This window comes from Pseudorca crassidens, chromosome 14 (assembly GCF_039906515.1).
Source record: "Pseudorca crassidens isolate mPseCra1 chromosome 14, mPseCra1.hap1, whole genome shotgun sequence".
NCBI classification, from domain to species: Eukaryota; Metazoa; Chordata; class Mammalia; order Artiodactyla; family Delphinidae; genus Pseudorca; species Pseudorca crassidens.
The window spans coordinates 56,817,736-56,837,954 of record NC_090309.1 but is presented as its reverse complement, the minus strand read 5'-3'; the positions used below and the strand labels follow the sequence as shown (position 1 = coordinate 56,837,954).

Sequence of the window (20,219 nt, the reverse complement as noted above, 5' to 3'; positions counted from 1 at the left end):
CCCCCTTAGTGAGGAAAGCCAGCAGAGGGCAGGGAGGCCCACTCACCTCAGGCCATGCCTGTCCCTGACCACAGCTCAAAGCTCCCAGCAGATGAAAGAGGCACTGGACTTACCTGACACTGTAGGAGGCATGGAGAATGCCCAGGCTGTGTCGAGGCTTAGAAGCAGCTGCAGGAACCTCCTCTAGGGAGCACTGAGAGCTTCTGTTTACCTGGAGTTCCGAGGACCCCGCAGGGGTCAAAAAGTGGAGTTCACTCATGGCTAACGGGCCGCAGAGACAGGGGAATTCTCTCGCCTGACCCTCCCTGGGGCGGCTTCAGCCGAGGAGCCAGAGGCAGACAGTCCCGCCTGCCCCTCACCTGGCCCTGGAGCCCCTCCTCAGGCCTTCCCCGTGGCGGGCCTGGGGTTTGGCCGTGGATGCCATTATCTGATGTACCTTTAGCCAGAGTGTGTCTGCGTGTTATCTCGGCAGCGGGCAGAGCACACAGCCCGTGTTTGTGGCAGGGCTGGGCAGAGAGGAATGCTGGGAGCCAGACCAGAGGTTGCCTAGCTCTGGGAGACAGAGAACATTGGCCCTGGCCGGCAGTGGTTAAGTCCAAAGGAAGCTGCAGAGACAGGCGCAGACACCACTGGGCCCCATGGCTGAGGAGGCCCCACAGGAGACAGGGCTGGGGGACAGGGCTGCTCCCCAGGATGACTCGGTGAGTGATGGGGAGTCACCACAGTCCTGGTGGGAGGGGGCACATTGGACCTTTCTCTCCCTCAGGAACTTTCGGGCCTAAGTCACCAGCAGGACCACAAGCAGAGCGAGGACGTGACAGCAGGACTCCACTTCCTGGGCATCAGAGGGCTGAGGGGAGCGGACTCAGGGGCCAGGGGTTGGTGGGGGGCCTCTGAGGTCCCTTCCTGTCCTAAGACGTGCTCCTACAGGGAAATGATGTTCTTGTTTGCGACCTGAGCCGATCTGGCTTCTTTCCAAATGAGACTCCATCACGGAAATGCGCTCGCACCTCGCGGGGATGTTGCCGTGTCTCCTCTGTCCGTGTGGCTGTCAAGTTCAGAGCCTCAGTGGCAGCAAACTGATGAGACAGGATGGCAGAGGACTCTGTGGGAACATCAGAATTTATGCTCCAAATACAGCAGGCGGTCGTAAGATCCCGGAGAGAGCTGGAAGGAATACACGACGCGAGGGGGCCAAGAGGTACAGGGTCTCCGCCGTCATTTTACATGAGAAATGTTTGCCTGAAAAATGGCCTTTGACTGAAATCAGGATGTGGGTGGGGTTTGAAGCAAGAAGTGAAATCAGAAGACAGAAAGGAAGCAGATGCCCACCTTCCACGCCCACCTCATGCCACTGTCCCATCTGTCTTCTCTGGCTGTGGGTGGGCTGAGGGGTGGGGACAGAAAGACATGAAGGGCCACAGGCCACCTGGACTGGCCTTGAGTGGCTAGGACCTGACTTCAGCCAGGGCTCGGGAACCCACCACTCCCAGTCAGCTCTGCAGACACAGCAGGTGACCAGCTGTGCTCTGGGAACACCCCCCGGGGCCGACCCTGCCGGGAAAGGATTCCTAAGGGCCGTGGCTGCAGTGCTTGCTCTCAGCCTGAACAGGAGACAAAGTCCCCCGTGGCTTTGGGGACACTTTCTAGAAGGTCTGACAATTCAGCCACCACCGCTTGGGATGCAAAGAACTGCCCGAATCTGACATCCAGGAATGTGTGCGGGCCCTGCCATTTCCAATTGCCTTTTCTCCACTCCCGTTATTCAAGGTGCCAAGCGACAGTTTGCCCCTAACATTTATGGAGCCTGGAATAAGAGGCTGAGGGCTATGTACCCTATGTCTAGATATTTAAAAGTTACCAGTCAAGTTAAAAGCTATTAAATAAAATAGTTTTTATCCCCTTAGCTTGACATACCTTCTTCACAATGTGCAAGGCCAGGTGTAAATTGAAAAATTCTAGGATTTGTGGCTTCCAGTCCAAGCCACAGCCTGTCTCCCTTATCTGCCCACACCCAACGCCACACATGACCACACACACCCCTATGTGGTCACCCCATCCTGCCCACCCACATTCCACCCATACCCTCCACAAACAAATGCCCCTCTGGCCTGGGGTGCCCAGGAGGATAGGCCTGAGACGAAGTTCATGCAGCCCTGGGAGTGGGCTTGTGGCCACCTGCACAGGGAATTCTGGGGTCGCAGGTACGTAGAATGGCAGGCGCCCTCGGCCCATAGGCTCTTCGGTCTGTGGGCAAAAGCCCGGCCAGAAGAGGACAAGAGGGACTGAGGCCTGTGTGTGGAGTCCTCAGCATGACACTACTTTTCCAGGGCACGGGTTCCTCATCTCAGAGCAAGGAACTTGGGTTCTGCGCTCCCCGAGTTTCCTTCTCTATGCTCCTGACTCAGGAATCTGATCAGAAGTTAATACAAGGAGAAATTACAATGTAGCCCAGCAGCAGCCGAGCTGGTTACCTACAAATAAACCTGCTTTTGCTTTTTTGGGTGTCACCTGTCAGAAATTCAAGTGATGTTCTGACAGTCATACTGATTAAGATGTCAGCTGAACAGATATTTAAGCATTTGAAAAATACAGAGAGTTTGTCAAAACCTCAGGAAGCCTCTAACAAATCCTTCCTGGGAGCCAAGGAAAATATTTCAAAATGGAACAGAGGTGGTCCCCAGCCTAGCCACGAATTCTCTTCTTCTGAAAGTTGAGCGTTCTACGCAGCTCTGGATAGCACAGGCCCTTGCTGGTGGCCGGGGCCCCTGGCTGGCCTGCGCCTGCCAACTTAGCCCAGGAGCAGGGAGCATGCACCTCTCTCCTTTCTTTCATCTGTCTTCCCATCTGACACCTCTTTCCCCAGGGCCCCAGCACCCTCCACCTCCTCCAAGCTCCTACCTGGAGAGTGGAAGCCTCTAGGCTTAAGGTCACCACCACACACTGCTCCAGACTCCAAAGTGTCCAGCCCTCCTTTCTCAGCAGCACCTCTACCTCCAAATCTAACCTGGGGAGATTCTGGCCCAGCTGTTTGTTGCAGAAGCAAATTCTGAGCTAATTCATACCTTCTACAATTGACTAATGTTCCTCCTGCAGATATTTACCTTTTAAGAACAAACAAGCAGGATGCATGTTAGCCCAAATGAGTCTCTGAGCAATGGACAGACTTTCTGATGGTTTAACCAAATACAATAGGAAAACTAGGCAGTGGGAATGCCCGTTGTGCAGGTGGTGACTGAGGGGCAGGGCTGCAGGGCCGACCCGCCGGAATCCAGAGCTACCCATGACCTCCCCACCAGCTTCATTCTCCATCTCTGAGGGCGTGACCCTCTCGCCTCCTGCAGCTGGGGGTCGAGGTGAGAGCGGAACTCTGGACTTCTCCTCAAGGACACACTCTCTCAACTTGACAACATATTTTGAAATATTTCAGACAAAGCAGTTTAAAGAATGGTGAACTAGGGCTTCCCTGGTGGCGCAGTGGTTGAGAGTCCGCCTGCCGATGCAGGGGACGCGGGCTCGTGCCCCGGTCTGAGAAGATCCCATGCCGCGGAGCGGCTGGACCCATGAGCCATGGCCGCTGAGCCTGCGCGTCCGGAGCCTGTGCTCCGCAACGGGAGAGGCCACAACAGTGAGAGGCCCATGTACCGCCAAAAAACAAAAACAAAAACAAGAATGGTGAACTCCCATACCCATCACAAATTACCAATAGCTTTGAAGCCCATCCACTCCCCCTACCCACCATGGACCCTTCCCTCCTGTAACCCTTCCTATACCCCAAAGACAGTCCTTCTGCTGACTTAGCTGTTGATCTTTCCTATGTTTTTCTATATAATATAGGATCTATACTGTACTAGTTTAAACATTAAACAAGGTAAGTAGCTATGGTCTGCTGTTTCCACACTCTCCCAGAACTCTGGGGGTACTCACAGTGAGCCTGCAGCAGACTGTCCCCCGGATTTACTTCCCTCCACTTCCATTGGTCTCAATGTCCCTTTTAAGGACCTCCAACATTGCAGGGATGCTTTGACAAAGACTGCTGGATGTTATTTTCACAGAAGTCACAAGCCATGTTGTTGCCACATAAAGCACACGGACGCTGTGGAGACAGTGAAAATATAGCCTGATTGGGTGCTCAAGGTCAGCCTGCCTCTACGTCTGCCTGTCTTGCTCCATCCTCATCACCTGTCTCATCCACTGAAATCTAAGCTTCTCAAAGACTGTTCTTTTCACAGTCACACCCCAAACTCAAGACTAAAGCATGATGTGGGCCCCCATAAGTATTTGTTGGATGCTTGATTGATTGATTGAAGGAACACATCAGTGGGGGAATGGCAGCTCTGAGGGGAGATCGGAATCAACAGGAACTTGTTATCAACAGGAACTTATTAATGAATGTGTACTTTCCCCTGCACTGCTGCAATGAAAGAAAAATTGAATATGTTAAAAAAAAAATAACAGAAATCTTATGAGGCAGGTTCTTCCTTGCTTGGGCCTCAGTGATTTAAATGATTGAATTGATAAAACAGAAGGAACTCAGATCTGCAGATGGTTAATATCATTCGAAGTTATCAGCTGATACCATGAAGCATTGATTTGTTTGATGTACATTCAAATAAAGCAGCACTCCAAAAACAGCAACAAGATGGTGATGAGGAGGAGGAGGACAACGATGGTGATGACAGGGACTTCCTCTAAAATCTCCCAACAGCATTTTGAAGAGCTTTGTTGTGAAAAATCGTTACCAAGATAAGATGCAACTCCTCTAATGGTAGTGTCTTCACAAGTACCGAGCACTAGCTTGTTGACAGCGGTCTTCCTCTCACATGCTGGGTATGGAAAGTCTGTTTGGCATCAGGAGATACTAAGCCAGATGCAGGGAAGAGAGAGTTAAAGGCCAGCCCCCAGCCCAGGTCTTCTCTGAGCACAGAGGCTCACGAAGCTCTCTCCAGTCCAGGGTCTGGGTCTCTTCCAAGAGAGATCTGCGTTCAGCTTCCAGCAGCCTGCGGTTGAGCTTCTCTGGGGCCAGAGGCTGTGCTGGAGGGAAGCCCCAAAGCTCTCTCTGCAGGGAGGCGGAGCCCTGCCCTCATGGATGCTCCTGTTTTCTCAGAGCCCTTGGGTTCCTCCTGCAAATCCATCTCTTGTCCACTCGGGATCTCACCCACGCTAGCTCCTGCTCTCACCTCTCTGGGTCTCCTCTCTCTGTTTTCTCCTATGTCCTCCTCCTTCTGAAGGAGCCCCTCACCTGTCATGTCTCCCGGCAGGGCCTCCAGGACAGCGTGTTCTCCTCTGAAAGTGACAACAGCCTGTACTTCACCTACAGTGGCCAGTCCAATACCTTGGAGGTCCGAGATCTCAGCTACCAGGTAGAGGCACACCTGAGTGCAGGTGGGAGGAGCAGGCAGGGAGGGCCAAACAATTCCCCAAGTGGAAGGGAAGGGTGAACCCAGCTGGGGGCCCTCTGCCCTAAGGACGGAGTCCAGGCCACAGTGATACCTCACGTTTTGGCTGCAAGCACCACGGAGACGTCCGTCAAGTACACATATTGGAGCTGGGGGTTGACAGACATGAAAAAGACAATGAGACCTTTGTTAAAACATAAAGCCAACCATGTGAGCCCGTGGGGGAAAATCTCTAAAACTCATTTTTAACTTTATATTTTGAAATAATTTTAGACTTTTGAAAAAGTTGCAAAAATAGTGCAGAGTTCCCATATACACTTTGCCCACCCTCCCCTAATTTTAACATCTTGCTTACCCATAGCACAGTGATCAAAACTAAGAAATTAACCATGATATAATACGATTAACCAAACTACAGACTTTACTCAGATCTCATCAGTTTTACATACATATATACACATATGTGTGTGTGTGTATATATTTTTTCTTTTTGTAAAATGTACTTCCCTGGAGCTAATAAAATATCAGAGTGCAAGGACTGCTGCCCTTTCAGAGGCTGTCAGGAATCTCCTGGTCAGATTCTAGGACCCCTATTTCCCACGCCTCCCCAGGGCCAGATATGAGGTGGCCCAGGCAGAACATGCTGAGACCTGGGATGGTAAACCTCGGAGGCCCAAGCCTGGCTTCTGGGAAAGTGAGTTAGAACAAGCTGACAAGCCCCACCATAACCTTTCTCTGCTCTGCCACTTACTAGCTGTGTGACCTTGAGCAAGCTACTTCACTGCTCTGAGCCTCATCTGTAAACAGGGATTATAACAGTACATACGTTATAGTAGGTTTGCAATGAGGACTGAATGATAATGGATATAATAAGCAGATGAATACAATGCCTTGCACACAGTAAATGCCCGGTAAGTTATTAGTAAATTACTATTAAATAAAAACATTGTTTTGCTCCACGTTGTGTTTTTTTTTAAACTTTTTTATGTTGTGTATTTTTTTTTTAGGCTGCATTGGGTCTTTGTTGCTGCACGCAGGCTTTCTCTAGTTGCGGCGAGCAGGGGCTACTCTTTGTTGTGGTGCGCGGGCTTCTCACTGCGGTGGCTTTTCTTGTTGCAGCGCATGGGCTCTAGGTGTGCGGGCTTCCGTAGTTGTGGCTTGCAGGCTCTAGAATGCAGGCTCAGTAGTTGTGGCTCACGGGCTTTGCTGCTCTGGGCGGCATGTGGGATCTTCCCAGACCAGGGATCGAACCCATGTCCCCTGCATTGGCAGGAGGATTCTTAACCACTGGGCCACCAAGGAAGTCCCTCCATGTTTGTATTTATTTCTGTTCTGCTATTACACATGCTTCCCAAGTCTTCTCTTCAGACTTGGAAATGACAGCTTCAGGTTCTCAGCATGGTGGGGTCCACCTCCATGTTTGGTAGAACATGAGTGGGGGACCCCTCAGTCCTGTTGTGTATCAGCAGGAGGATGTCTCCTGGAGGGAGCTGAACAGAAGTGAAGCTCTCTGAGGAACCTTTTCATGTCTCCCCACAGGTGGACATAGCCTCCCAGGTGCCTTGGTTTAAGCAGCTGTCTCACTTCAGGATGCCCTGGACATCTCACAAGGACTCTTGTGAGCTAGGCATTCAGAATCTGAGCTTCAAAGTGAGGAGTGGACAGATGCTGGCCGTCATAGGGAGCTCAGGTACCAATAAGGGCAAATAGCTGGGCAATGGGTTCTCTCTCTCCTGGGATGCAGAGTGGTCCCTCAAACAAACAGATGCTCTTTACAGAACGCTTTGCTGACCAGTAGAATAATATAGCAGAGTGATAAGAGCACAAGTTCTGGGTCTGACAGCTGGGTTCAAATCTCAGCTCCTCCATTTACTTGCTCTCAGGCAGTCACTGCCCTTATGAATCATGAGTGGGCCTCTTACAGCTACAGTCAGAGTTTTGGTCCTTCATTAATATCAAGGTAAGGCCTTTCCAAAAGCATCATGCAGCTTTGGAATTGAATATTCTTTCCAGGGTACTCCTCCACCACAGGAAGCACTCATTGATTGCTCCCCCTGAATCAGATTCCTGTTTTGGTCAAACAGTGGGTAGGCACAGCCTCTGCCACAATTCACTTCTCAGATACCCCAAGTCTTAGCTCAACCTTCAACCATCTGCAAAGATCCAGATTTTTGGAGTGCTTCAAAAAGTCACTTCTGGGCTTCCCTGGTGGCGCAGTGGTTGAGAGTCTGCCTGCCGATGCAGGGGACACGGGTTCGTGCCCCGGTCCGGGAAGATCCCACATGCCGCGGAGCAGCTAGGCCCATGAGCCATGGCCGCTGAGCCTGCGCATCCGGAGCCTGTGCTCCGCAACGGGAGAGGCCACAACAGTGAGAGGCCTGCGTACCGCAAAAAAAAAAAAAAAAAAAGTCACTTCTGCAGGCCAAACTTAAAAGCGTAGAATGCCAGAACTGGAAGGGGGCTTGGAGAACAGAGTTCTTTCCCTTGCACTGTATTCTACCTTTCTTTCTCCTGACCAGCCTGGAAGCATCTTTAGAGGAGGGTTTTCAAACTACCTAGTTCTCAATATTGCTAGAGTATCTTCCTGCCCCATACCACTCCCCCTTCATCTGACAGATGAGAAGACCAAAGTTTAGAAAAGAGGAATGATGTCTAAGGACATACATTTAATGCAGAGCAAGAACTAGAACTCTGGTTTCCTGGTTCTCAGATGATGAAACAAATTCAACTGATTAAATTTTAAAGATCTTACTGACTTTATTCAACGAGTCATGAATTGGGCAGCAATCCAACTGGCAGACAGAAAGTAGCACTGGAAAGCTGTACAAAATGAAAGACTTTTATAGGCAGAAGGAGGGAGGACAAGGAAGTTATTCTAGCAAAGGGCTGATTGTTTTAGGCAAGGTCACCTTCCTTTGGGGGACAGTAGGGGTCCATCAGTGCTTACCAGGTAATGTCAGATGGGCTGGTTTAAGATTCCACTCCCGGGAGAGATTGAAACTGTAATTAAGTTAGGTATTAAGTCTCAGTCCGGTGGTGTGGGGCTTAGGACAGGTGACTCCATTTGGGGTTTGCTGTTTCTTTCTTTCTTTCTTTTTAAACACAGATCAAGGCATTTCTCCCTTACACAGTGTTAGAGGGAGCACTTTATACCTTTCAATTAATCATTTCCAGAAGTAGAGATTACCCAACTTTTTGACCATTTTAGTCTTTAGTCTTCTGATGCGGAAAAGTTCTGTTTATTGTCTAACCGAAGATCAAATGCGACGATGTGTGCAAATGCACTTTGTAACCGAAACAACTCCCACAGATCAAGTCCCGCCAACTTCTGGTCCTGCCCCTGCAATTCGGATCTAAACGAGAAAAATGTGGAAACTTCACAGGCCAATTTTGGTTTTGTCTGTAACACCTGGTGGCTTTTCTGGTTATACCTGCTTTTTCTCATGAACTGAGAGTCGAGGGGGCATACGGGCCTTACTAGGCACTTCCACAAAGCTGAGAGTCATGATTGTTAATCCTGGCCACACACAGTCCTGCAGCTGTTAGCAACCCTGATTTGCAGCTGAAGAAAAGGGCAGTGGGGAGAGGCCAAGCAGGAATCACACTGAGCATCTCCAGAACTTTCGACTCTAGGCTCAGTGTGGTTTAGCTGCAGGTTTACTTGGCTGAAATTATTTAAATGATTTCTTAGAAAGGTTTACCAATTATACCACCTGTGATCGATACTCCGCGCACCAAAATTATAACAGTAAAGTGAAATTAATTAAAACAGCCCCCCAGGCATTTTAGCTTCTTCTATAGAATCAGCAGTAGTGCCAAAGGCGAATTAATTTACTGATTTGGAGATTCCAGCCATTTTATAAGGGTCTTGAATGCCTGTGGGTGTTTTCTCCTGGTTCACGGAGGATCTCCCCAAATATACTTGGCAACCTCCCCTGGAAAGACTGCCCACACCTCCCACGGTTTTGTTTAGGAAATGTAGTCACCCTGCTCCCTGACTGGGAATCCTAAGGTCCCTGTAAATGTTAGCAAAGTCCCCTGCGCTCCCAGAGCCTGGACCCTATGATGTCCGAGGCTGAGCCAGGAGCAGGGCCAGAGCCCTCCCCTCTGGTTTCTCTCCTGGCTATTTTGTGCCACCTAAGTTCTCAGGGACCTTGAATGAGGTACACCCAGGAGGCAGCGTACAGGTCCCCTTCCACCCTGAGAACCTCCAGTAGGTAAGCAGCCGGATCACCGGGAAGGCCTCTGGAACTTTGTTTGTTGCACTGGGGGCAGGGGGCTGCCTGCGGAAGGCCTGGACTTGTGGTAAGGAAGCGCTGTTACACTGTGTATTGGAGTTTTCCCTGTTTAAAACTACTTGAAAAATTCGCCCTCCAAAAGGAGTTTGCAATAAGGAAACCAAAACCCCACCTGGGGGAATTGGACTGCGCTATTCCCAGCACCTTTGCAAGAAGGCCTTCTCAGAGCCTGAACCCTATCTGCATTTACAGTTCAAATGGCTGCCAGAGAAAGAGTCTCGTGGAATCTCATGGAAACTGATCCAATCTGACACTTACTTCTCCAAATTGATAGCAATCACTATGTCATTCAGAAGTGGATGGTGTTAATTTGCGTGTCATGGATCCTTTTTTTTTAAGAGTGGAAGGTACTACTGAGAAAAATGAGTGCAGAGGGTGTAGAGAAATTCAGAAGCCATAGGCACACTGTACTGTCGTTTTAAAATCATTTCCACATTTATTACTTCTCTGTTTTTCTCCCTTTCTGAAAATACGTTCCAATTTTGCATTTTTAAAAGACACCCTATTAATTCTCCAAAATTAGTTCTTCCCACAGTGCCAGCTTCTGAGCCAAATGATGTTTGAATGATGAAATGTTGCCGGCATGTTTGCCAGGCAAAAATAGTTAAGCTTCACAGTGCAATTAACACCAGCCTTGCTTGGGGGGGGGGGGGGCATCGCTCCAGGCATAGGCAGTCATGCGGCAACTAGGACTCTAGCCTTCTGTCACGCGGCCACAGGCCGACGTGGCCTGAACACCCCGCACCCCCCAGAATGTTCAAGTTGGCTGCCCTAGTTAGGTCTGAGAGCTGTGCCACCTTCCCTGAGGGCTGGTTACATCTGCAAGGACAGAGCAGTCTGGAGAGCGCACAGGCGGCAGTGGCTTCCAGGCTGGCCCCCGCAGAAGCTCCGCTCTCAGGGATACTTCTGGTGGCTTCTCAGGCTGTGGGAGAGCCTCTTTGCTGGATGTGATCACCGGGCGAGGCCACGGCGGCAAGATTAAGTCAGGCCAAATCTGGATCAACGGGCAGCGCAGCACGCCCCAGCTGGTCAGGAAGTGCGTGGCCCACGTGCGACAGCACGATCAGCTGCTCCCCAACTTGACCGTCCGCGAGACCCTGGCTTTTGTTGCCCAGCTGCGCCTGCCCAGAGACTTCTCCCAGGCCCAGCGTGACAAAAGGGTAACTAACAGACCCCAGTGACCCCCAAGGAGCCAAAACACCCTTCCCCTCCCCGTCCCTCACTTCCTGCCTCAGGGTCCGGCCACAGGTCAAGTTTGAGCGACCCAGCTCACCATCTGTCCGTCCGAAACGTCCACCGTGCGCTCAGCCCTGCCCCTCCATCCCCCGTTTTCCTTGAAAGTCCCATCTCAGCCCCAAATGTGTGATGAATATTTGCTCACTTGTTTTCCGGTTCTCCGTGCGGGCAGAAAGCCGGGGCATGGCCACGTTCCCAGTAAGTGGTGCTGTGCTCGGCACGTGGGAGCTGCTCTGGATGTGTGGAAAGAATCAGGGAACAAACGTTGAATCGGGGAAATGAAGGCTGGCGCCGTAAACCCAGGCGTCTTTCCACTGTGGGTCGCCACAGGCCAGGCCGCGAGCAGGCCGGCGCAGCCCTCCTAAACCCGCAGGCCCCTGCCTCCCAGGTGGACGACGTGATCGCGGAGCTGCGGCTGCGCCAATGCGCCAACACGCTCATGGGTAACTCCTACGTGCGGGGCGTGTCCGGGGGCGAGCGGCGCAGAGTCAGTATCGCAGTGCAGCTGCTGTGGAACCCAGGTGAGGCAGGAGGGGCCTGCACCGCCCGCCTGGCTTAATCCGGTCCAGCCGGAGCCCTGCCCCTTAACCAGGCTTCTCTTTGTTGGGAAGGAATCCTCATCCTGGATGAACCCACCTCTGGCCTCGACAGCTTCACAGCCCACAACCTGGTGAAAACCCTGTCCAGGCTGGCCAAAGGCAACAGGCTGGTGCTCCTCTCCATCCACCAGCCTCGCTCCGATATCTTCAGGCTGTTTGATTTGGTCCTCCTGATGACGTCCGGGACCACCATCTACTTGGGGGCAGCCCAGCACATGGTCCAGTATTTCACGGCAGCCGGCCACCCCTGTCCCCGCTACAGCAACCCTGCCGACTACTATGGTGAGCCAGCCAGGCCAGAGGCAAGGAACAGGGCTCCCCTACACCCCGAACCCCGCCAGGAGAGAAACTCTCAGAAGCTTCAGGAGAACAGGACCGAGCATGGAGACAGGGGGGCAGATGGGCTGTATTACAGGCTTCAGTTTGCCAAGCATCAAATGCTAGGAATGGGGGCCTGAAGAAAGCAGCTTCTGACATAGCCACCCTTGTGTGCATGACAGATAAGAACCTTCGGAGAGCTCCAAACCGGAGGAGATATAATCCAAGAGAGTTTGGATCCATTTCTGGAACTGTGGTCTTCATTCAGATTCTGTAGGGAAACAGGATATTAGAGGTCGGAAACCACCAGGAAATCTTAAAGCCGTGCCCTGGTTCCCCCACAAAGGCAGGGAGCCCAGAGGCTCTGGGTGGTGGAGGGGGACCCAGGGCCCAGGCCAGCTCAGGGCTTTTTGGTGGTCTTGGCCAATGAATCTCTAGGTATGAAAATTGCGGTCAGCACCAGAGATGCCTTTCTGCTTGGGGTCCTGAGGCCTCAGCATATGGCCCTCAATTCTTGTGGGGACAGTTGCCTTTCCAGGTGCCCACCCTGAAAGCAGGTGCCTGGATCCTGAGTGCTGAGGAATGCTGTGGCTGCCGGACAGGCTGCGTGGTTGTACCAGGGATGGGGAAGCAGCAGCTGGGGCTTGTCCCAAACATAGGTCACCTGGAGCCCAGCCTTCCTCCCAGGATGGCCTGGTGTAGCAAGGGCCTCCCCAGTAAACATGATGACAAGGACCAGCTCCTTGAGGGCAGACACTGTGCCCACAGGTGCCAAGCACCAGAGGGTGTCCCTTTGACCCTCACAGCCCTGCCAGGCCACGGTCATCTTCGTCCTTATAGATGAGAAAACTGGAGTCCTTATAATCAGGCGGCAGAACTGGGCCTCCCACCTCCCAGCCCAGCCCCTCCCAGACTCCAGGCCCTGCTGCCCACACCTTCCTCCCGGCATCTACCCTCCAACTCTCCCCTAGGAGGACAGGCCACTCTCTCTGGCCCACCAGCCCTCGCCCTCTGCACTCACTGCCACTGTGTGAACTCACCTAGAGGTCACCCTCCCTCCCTGTGCCCACGTGCCAGTTTGGCTTCCTGCCAGTGTGTCATCCTCTGGCCGGTCACCCCCAGATAAGGGGGTAGAGGGCACCTGCCAGCCTGGCCTTTGGGAACAATATGCTGTAGCCCTAGAGAGAAGTTACCAGAAGTCAGGTGCCCAGATCTGAAAAAACAAATTTTCTTTTTCTTAATTTTATATTATTATCATTTTTGGGTGGCGGGGGTAGCTCTTGCCCACAAACCCTGGGGCAGATGGCCCTCACGGATCCGGGCCCCACGGTCTGGCAGAGAATCTGGCGTTTGAAGCTAGGGCCCCACACACTGAAGGGACCTTTCATGGTTTACAAGGCCTCTCCGAGACGTTATCCCGCCTTGAGATGTGTCATGAAAATGGGAGGAGGGAAGGGGCAGAGAGGTTAAGAGGGATCCCCTGACCAAGGGAGGGATGGAGGGAGGAGAGGCCTAGGAAGGCCCTGGCTGTGACTGGCGGGTGTGCCCTTCTGGCATTTCAGGGGCCCCGGGAGAGGAGGGCTGTGGTCTGGGGCTACCAGGTGCTACCAGCGGGGGTGACATGGAGGTGCGTGCGGCCCAGTCTGTTCTCCAGCTGGTCGTGCTGGCTCCCTCCTCCCGGGGCACTGAGAATTACACTTAATATTTGGCCAGACCCTGGCACCCTCCAGCCAAAACATTCTTCCCTTTTGGGCAGGCTGCTTGGGAAGCCAAAATGACTAATTTGCATTGAGAACTAGAGCTGCTGGGAGCCAGACTGCTCAGCCTCCCCGTGGCCAGCCCGCCTTCTCCCCATGGTGGGCACGCCCGGGAGGCTGAGTCCTCATCACAAGCTTCTTGGACGGCTAGAGTTAGAGCCAGGGCATAACTGTGCTGTGGCCTTGGGCTCCAAAAGCCCAAAGCCTCCTTCTCTGTCCTGGGGATGTCCCCATAATAAGCCTGCTTGGTGGGACCAGTGCCAGTGTTCACTGGCCCTTCTCCCGAGGAAGGCTCTCTGTAGACATCGGGGACAGTCCTGGGCAGCTCTCTGCCTCTCTCTGCTCTGACCGTCACTTCATGGTCCACTCTCAGAAGGTGGGGATCATGTCCCGGGGGCCCCGGGGGCTGACCAGTGTCATGGGCTGTGAGCACCTGCGGGGCCCGGGTCGCCCTCTGCTTACAGTGGACTTGACCAGCATCGACAGGCGAAGCCAAGAGCAGGAAGTGGCCACCAGGGAGAAGGCTCAGTCCCTTGCAGCCTTGTTTCAAGAAAGAATACGTGGCTTCGATGACTTTCTGTGGACAGTGGAGTCAAGGGAGCAGGGTGTGGGCACTTACGTGCAGAGGTAAGGCAGCCAGGTGGCCCTGCGTGAAGAGCGCCCTGCAAAAGGTGGCCGCCCCCAAGCCCCCATGACACTCTCTGTCTCCTGACAGCCCAGCTTCCCCGAGGGACACCAACCCCTTACAGCCTCCCACTAAGCTGCCTGGCCCCCTACAGCAGTTTGACACGCTGATCCGGTAATTGCCATTTCATCACACACACACACACACACACACTCCCCAAAAGTCTTTGTTGTATCAAATTAAGCCCTTTGGATCTAAAGTGAATTTGAAAGAGGAATTTGAATTTGAAGAGGCAGAATCATTTGAAAAAAAACCAGCACCAGCCCTCCATGTGCTACAGAGCATTCCTCTTACTTTGATTATTTAAACAAAATCAAAATTTCCTTGATAGCCAGATGCTCGTAGAAATCACCCAGAATGACTATGAAAAATTCAGTTGACACAGGAGACCCTCAAGTAGAAAGGGAAGGTTCCTTGATCCACCGGCCCTCAGAGAAAACCAGACCTGAGTGTTTGGTGTGAGTCTAAGATGTTTCCATGCACATAACCATTTTAATACATAAATGGGATCACACGTGTTGTTCCGTAACCTTTTTCCCCCCCCGCCTTAGAATAGCGCCTCTGCCTCTCATCTGGTTAGGTCTTCCTCAGGGTTTCCAAATCTAGCCATAATTCATTTACCCATTAAGTCCATATTGATGGTCAGATTACCTTCAGTCATTTGCTATTACAAGTAACTCTATGACAAACATCCTTGTACATACACCTTTACGCTCTTGATTGGTTATTTCCTCGGGATAACTCTTTAAATAAAATAGCAAGGTGATACAGTGGTGATAAAAGTCACAATCATTGACTGAGTACCTACTGTGAGACAGATGCGTTCATCGATTTTCTCGTTTGATCCCTCACAGTAACTGTGAGGTGGGCACTGCCCTCCCCACTGTACAGAGGAGAAAAATGAGCCTTACGGAGATTCAAGGACATTGCCAAGGTCACAGTGCTGGTGCCTATTGTCCCTTGGCACATCTTTATTCTGTTTTTTAAGTCGTCAGATTTCCAATGACTTCCGAGACCTGCCAGCCCTCCTCATCCACGGGGCAGAGGCCTGCTTGATGTCCCTGATCATCGGGTTCCTCTACTATGGCCATGGAGCCGTCAAGCTCTCCTTCATGGACACGGTGGCCGTCTTGTTCATGATCGGAGCTCTCGTCCCTTTCAACGTGATCCTGGATGTCATTGCCAAATGTGAGTGTGGCCTGCTCTCCATGACCCACATGTGGAGCAGCGTCGGCCATGCCATGAGCTGGTCCAGGGCCGGCCTGAGTTCCTCTGAGCTCCTGGAGAAGACGGGTTTACTGAATAATTTCACTGTGACTGCGAAATAAAAGATGATGGTTGTTTTTCAAGTTCGAACATTAGTATTAGTATGCAAATGAGAACAAATTACCAAGGAGTCTGAGGCATTCCTGTCCTAGCAGGAGTTATACTGACAGCAATGCAGAACTCACAGAATTACAAACATCTAAATTAGGATCTAAAATTGCCTGTTTTTTAAAAAAAATACATGACATTGAGGCAATAAAACTATTTTTAATTGTACTAAGAGAGACTCAAACAGAGACACTGTAAATTAATTTCACTTTTTCATTCTCCTTTTCTCCCCTTTCTAGGTCACTCAGAGAGGGCGCTGCTTTACTATGAACTAGAAGATGGGCTGTACACTGCGGAGCCGTATTTCTTTGCCAAGGTGACTGGTCAGGCCTGAGAGTGAGTGACCACCCCGGGTAGGAGGAGGAGCAGAAAAAGCTGCTCCACGTTGTACAGAAGTTACAGGGAAGCGTTTTGCTGAACTGTGGGGCCATGCATCGTCTGTGGTTACAAATGCCACGTTGCTCTGGGGAGTTTCAGAGACTTGATATTGTTTAAACATTTACCACAAGGCCAGGACTATGGACCAGGAATGACGTTTTTCTGGTCCTCAGAAACCTAACAAAGAAGAGGTGGGAAACACCTAGCATACTTCACCTCTCCAGTCTCACCATGTCCCTGGGAAGTGGGTCAAGCAGGTGTGACTGTCCTCATTTCAAGGAAGCGGAGGCTCAGAGAGGTTATGTGGCTGTCTCAAGGCCACACAGCTACCAGGTCTGGGCAGGCAGGATGGGGACTTGAAACCAGGTCTTAGGAGCTCTGAACTGCCCCAGAGGGAGCACATGACATCTGCAGGGGGAAGCCAGCAGTGAGCTCATGCTTGAGAGTCCCACACACCCACGCCCACCAGCCCTCCGTGCTGCAACCCCGATCAAACCACCAGGAGGGAAGGTTGGTGTCACTGGGGGCTGCTGCTTTTGAACATTTAAAGAACAGTAGCAGATGAAGGCATTGGCTCCACATCCTTGCAAGGTCTGTCCTTCGCAGATCCTAGGGGAGCTTCCCGAGCACTGTATCTATACCATCATCTATGGGATGCCTACCTACTGGCTGGCCAACCTGCGCCCGGGCCCCGAGCCCTTCCTGCTGCACTTCCTGCTGGTGTGGCTGGTGGTCTTCTGCTGCAGAACCATGGCCATGGCCACCGCCGCCCTGTTCCCCACCTTCCACATGTCCTCCTTCTTCGGCAACGCTCTCTACAACTCCTTCTACCTCACTGGGGGCTTCATGATAAGCTTGGACAACCTGTGGACAGGTGAGGCCTGCTCCCCTCACCTGGTCAAGGTTTTGAGGCCTTCTGTGGCTGGATTGGCCTGCTTTCCCCTGGAGATGAGAGCTCAACCCTTAGGTCCGACTTCTGGGAGCAGGTGCCAAGGGAGTGGCTCTACACAGGGGGAGTGGGGCGTGGATGCAGATGACACCTTCTCATACAGCCCGGCTGACACCCAGGGCCCACCCTTGACTCTTCCCTCACCCTCCACGTCACCAGTGAGCCAAGTCAGTTCTGCCTCCTGTGTCTTTCTGAAGTGTCCTCTTGCCTTACCCCCCCACCCTGGCCCCCATCAGCCCATCGTGGGCCACTGTGATAGGCCGGTATCTGTGACCCTGGTTCCTCCATGTCCCCTCTCAACCCTCATCCATGCAGCGCGAGCTTCCTAAGGTGCAGATCCAGCCACTGCTTTCCCCGAGTGTTCCTGGGGCTGCTCATTCCCTGCTGCCTCACCCAGCTCTTCTGAAGCCCCCAGGACACTCCATGCTCTCACGATGGAGTCTGTGCATCCCTTCTCTATAGGAACGCCACCCGCCACCATCCACAGGCCTTTCCTGTCCTGTGCGATCAGGGTTCGTTCCTTCCTCCTCCTCCCTGAACCGTGATGCCTCCGCAGGGTCAGGGTACAGACTCAGTAATCTCTGGCTTGGGGCTGCTGAGTCTCCCCAGTCCGTAAGCGATGTGAAGCTGAGCACACGCTGGACACCTGATGAAATTACTCTCTGGGGTTATTATGGGTCAAACGTGCGGTGATCCTGCAGCCACTAGGTCCCTCTGCCCCAGTCGGTGTCCCGAGCTTCCCCTCTGCCCGTTCACCCTTTTGTTCTCACCCCCACCCCTCCTTGCTCCCTCAGGGGACTTGCTGTCCTTGGGTCAGAGCCACCATGGCCACTCTCCAGGCTTACTTCCCAGGGAGCAGATGATTAGACTGTGTGAGTAATGTGACTCTCACCGCCTCCAGTGCCCGCGTGGATTTCCAAGATGTCCTTCCTCCGATGGTGTTTTGAAGGGCTGATGCAGATCCAGTTTGGTGGGCACACGTATCACCTGGCAGCTGGCAACATCACCATCCCTATCCCGGGAGACATGGTAAGGAGCCAAGGCTTTGGACGCTAAAGAGATGGCAGCCGTCTGAGCATGTTCTTAATGAGCTCACTGATGTCTCTGTCCCCAGATCCTCAACGCCATGGGCCTGGGCTCATACCCTCTCTACGCCATCTACCTCTTCATCATAGGCATCAGTGGTGGCTTCATGGTCCTGTACTATATGTCCTTAAAGTTCATCAAACAGAAGTCAAGTCAGGACTGGTGATTCACGCCCAGACTCCTGCCCGCCGGTGGGGGACTCGAGAAGGCCCTTCCACTGCACTTCCTCCCAATGAGACCCTTCCCAGGCACAAAGAGGACCGTGAGAACACAAAGCTCAGCTACATCCTGTCCACAGTGCTGCAGTGGCACAGGCTGGCCACAGGATGGCAGTAGAATAAAGACAGTCGAAAGATATTTCTGATCCCCGGCCAGAGCTTGCGATTTACTGGGAATGTGAAAACCATACTTGGGGACACCTACAGTGTCGTTAATTTATTTCCTTTTGATATGTATTTGCATAGGCAACTAATACAAGACAGGAGCAAATTAGGTATGAATCGAGTAGTTAGGCTATGTGGAAACAACAACATAATAGTTAGTGGAATATTTGGCTTCATCTTCCAGGGTCCTCAAACTCTGTTGAGCCATTCTCAGTACAGAAAAGGACCTAAAACATACCAGCGAGGTACCATCCCTTCTTTCTGGGTGAGGTAATGGGCTCCAAAAGCCAAACTGAACAATTAAATATTTACTGAGCAATTGCTCCACACCAGGTTCAGGGCAAAACACTTTATTTATTTGGATCACGTCATTAATTTCTCTGTTAAAACAACCCTTTGTGGTGGACAGTATCCTGTTTTATAGATGAAGAAAGAGAGGCACAGAGTAATTGTCTGCTAAGTAAGGTCACAGGGCTACTATGTGGTGGAGTCATGTGGGGTCAGAAAGGCCTTCGAGGCCTTTAGGAGTTAGTGGGCAGAAGGCAGGTCTGAGCCACTGTGAGGCTTGGAAGCCAAGGAAGGCTCCAGAAGATGAAGAGGTTTATAGACACTGTGCCAGCTCAGCCAGGACTCTTACAGTTGCATCTCACCGGCCCTGGCTGAGTCTCAGAACCAACCTGGAACCTTCCACAGTGGCTCAGTATGGGATGGAGCAGGCCCAGGTCACATGCTTCATGCCTGAGCCTTGAGGACAGGCTGACCCAAAACAGGTGCACAGAAAGCAGGCAGGGAATGATCCCCAAAGGAAAACCAGAGTCTGGAACCAAAAGAAGGGGGAAGGTGGATGTTTAAGAGGCAAAGAGTGAATGTTCTCCATGGGTTTCCTAGGCCCTTGCTACTTTGAGTGCGGTCGCTGGGCCAGCAGCATGGGTGTCGCCTGGGAGCTAGTTAGACTGACAGAATCTCAGGCCCCACTGAGACCCACTGAATCAGAATCTGCATTTTAAAAAGATCCCCAGGAGATTTGAATATACATTCAGACTTGAAGAGCAGTGCTAGCACACTTCCCTTATACAATACAACCATCAAACTTGGGATATTCATGTGGTGAAACTGTAACACTGCACATGTGTCACTTTTATATCGCCACCATCCAAAGGGCAGACATCATTCAAGACTCACTTACTTTGGCTATTTTGGCTATTGTGAGTCTTGAATGATGTCTGCCCTTTGGATGGTGGTGATGTAAAAGTGACACATGTGCCGTGTTACAGTGCCAAAGCAATCTTGAAAAAGAAAAACAGAGCTGGAGGAATCAGGCTCCCTGACTTCAAACTATACTACAAAGCTACAGTAATCAAGACAGTATAGTACTGGCACAAAAACAGAAATATAGATCAATGGTTCAGGATAGAAAGCCCAGAGATAAACGCACACATATATAGTCACCTAATTTATGACAAAGGAGGGCAAGAACATACAATGGAAAAAAGACAGCCTCTTCAGTAAGTGGTGCTGGGAAAACTGGACAGCTACATGTAAAAGAATGAAATTAGAACACTCCCTAACAGCATACACAAAAATAAACTCCAAATGGATGAAAGACCTAAATGTAAGATCAGACACTGTAAAACTCTTAGAGGAAAACATAGGAAAAACACTCCTTGACATAAACCACAGCAAGATCTTTTTTGACCCACCTCCTAGAGTAATGAAAATAAAAACAAAAATAAACAAATGGGACCTAATGAAACGTA

The 20,219-nt window shown here is 51.5% G+C and overlaps 2 protein-coding genes across 2 annotated transcripts in view; one reads left to right on the top strand and one right to left on the bottom strand.

Annotated features, from left to right (window-relative positions):
* The window catches only part of ABCG5 (ATP binding cassette subfamily G member 5), a 38,791-nt gene extending 34,704 nt beyond the window's left edge, over nt 1-4,087 (bottom strand). Inside the window, exons 1-2 of the mRNA XM_067703111.1 lie at nt 3,928-4,087; nt 114-1,105 (exon numbers count right to left, since the gene is read on the bottom strand). Of these exons, the coding sequence (XP_067559212.1) occupies nt 114-259 (146 nt within the window). The 5' untranslated portion in view covers nt 260-1,105; nt 3,928-4,087. The remainder of the gene's footprint in view (nt 1-113; nt 1,106-3,927) is intronic.
* ABCG8 (ATP binding cassette subfamily G member 8) lies at nt 469-18,481 on the top strand. Its single transcript, XM_067703116.1, has 13 exons — nt 469-701; nt 5,262-5,363; nt 6,939-7,089; nt 10,619-10,857; nt 11,322-11,454; nt 11,545-11,814; nt 14,072-14,234; nt 14,323-14,406; nt 15,281-15,480; nt 15,906-15,982; nt 16,651-16,918; nt 17,895-18,022; nt 18,108-18,481. Exons 1-13 carry the CDS (start codon nt 639-641, stop codon nt 18,243-18,245), a joined length of 2,016 nt encoding a protein of 671 aa, XP_067559217.1. The 5' UTR covers nt 469-638; the 3' UTR covers nt 18,246-18,481.
* Nucleotides 18,482-20,219: the final 1,738 nt, after the last annotated feature.

What these genes read in the sequence shown, in the direction of transcription:
- ABCG8 (XM_067703116.1), top strand. Translation starts at nt 639, where the DNA reads ATGGCTGAGGAGGCCCCACAGGAGACAGGGCTGGGGGACAGGGCTGCT. An exon ending in TCCGAGATCTCAGCTACCAG is followed by an intron (nt 5,364 to 6,938) that starts GTAGAGGCACAC and finishes GTCTCCCCACAG; the next exon opens with GTGGACATAGCCTCCCAGGT. An exon ending in CAACCCTGCCGACTACTATG is followed by an intron (nt 11,815 to 14,071) that starts GTGAGCCAGCCA and finishes CTCTGCTTACAG; the next exon opens with TGGACTTGACCAGCATCGAC.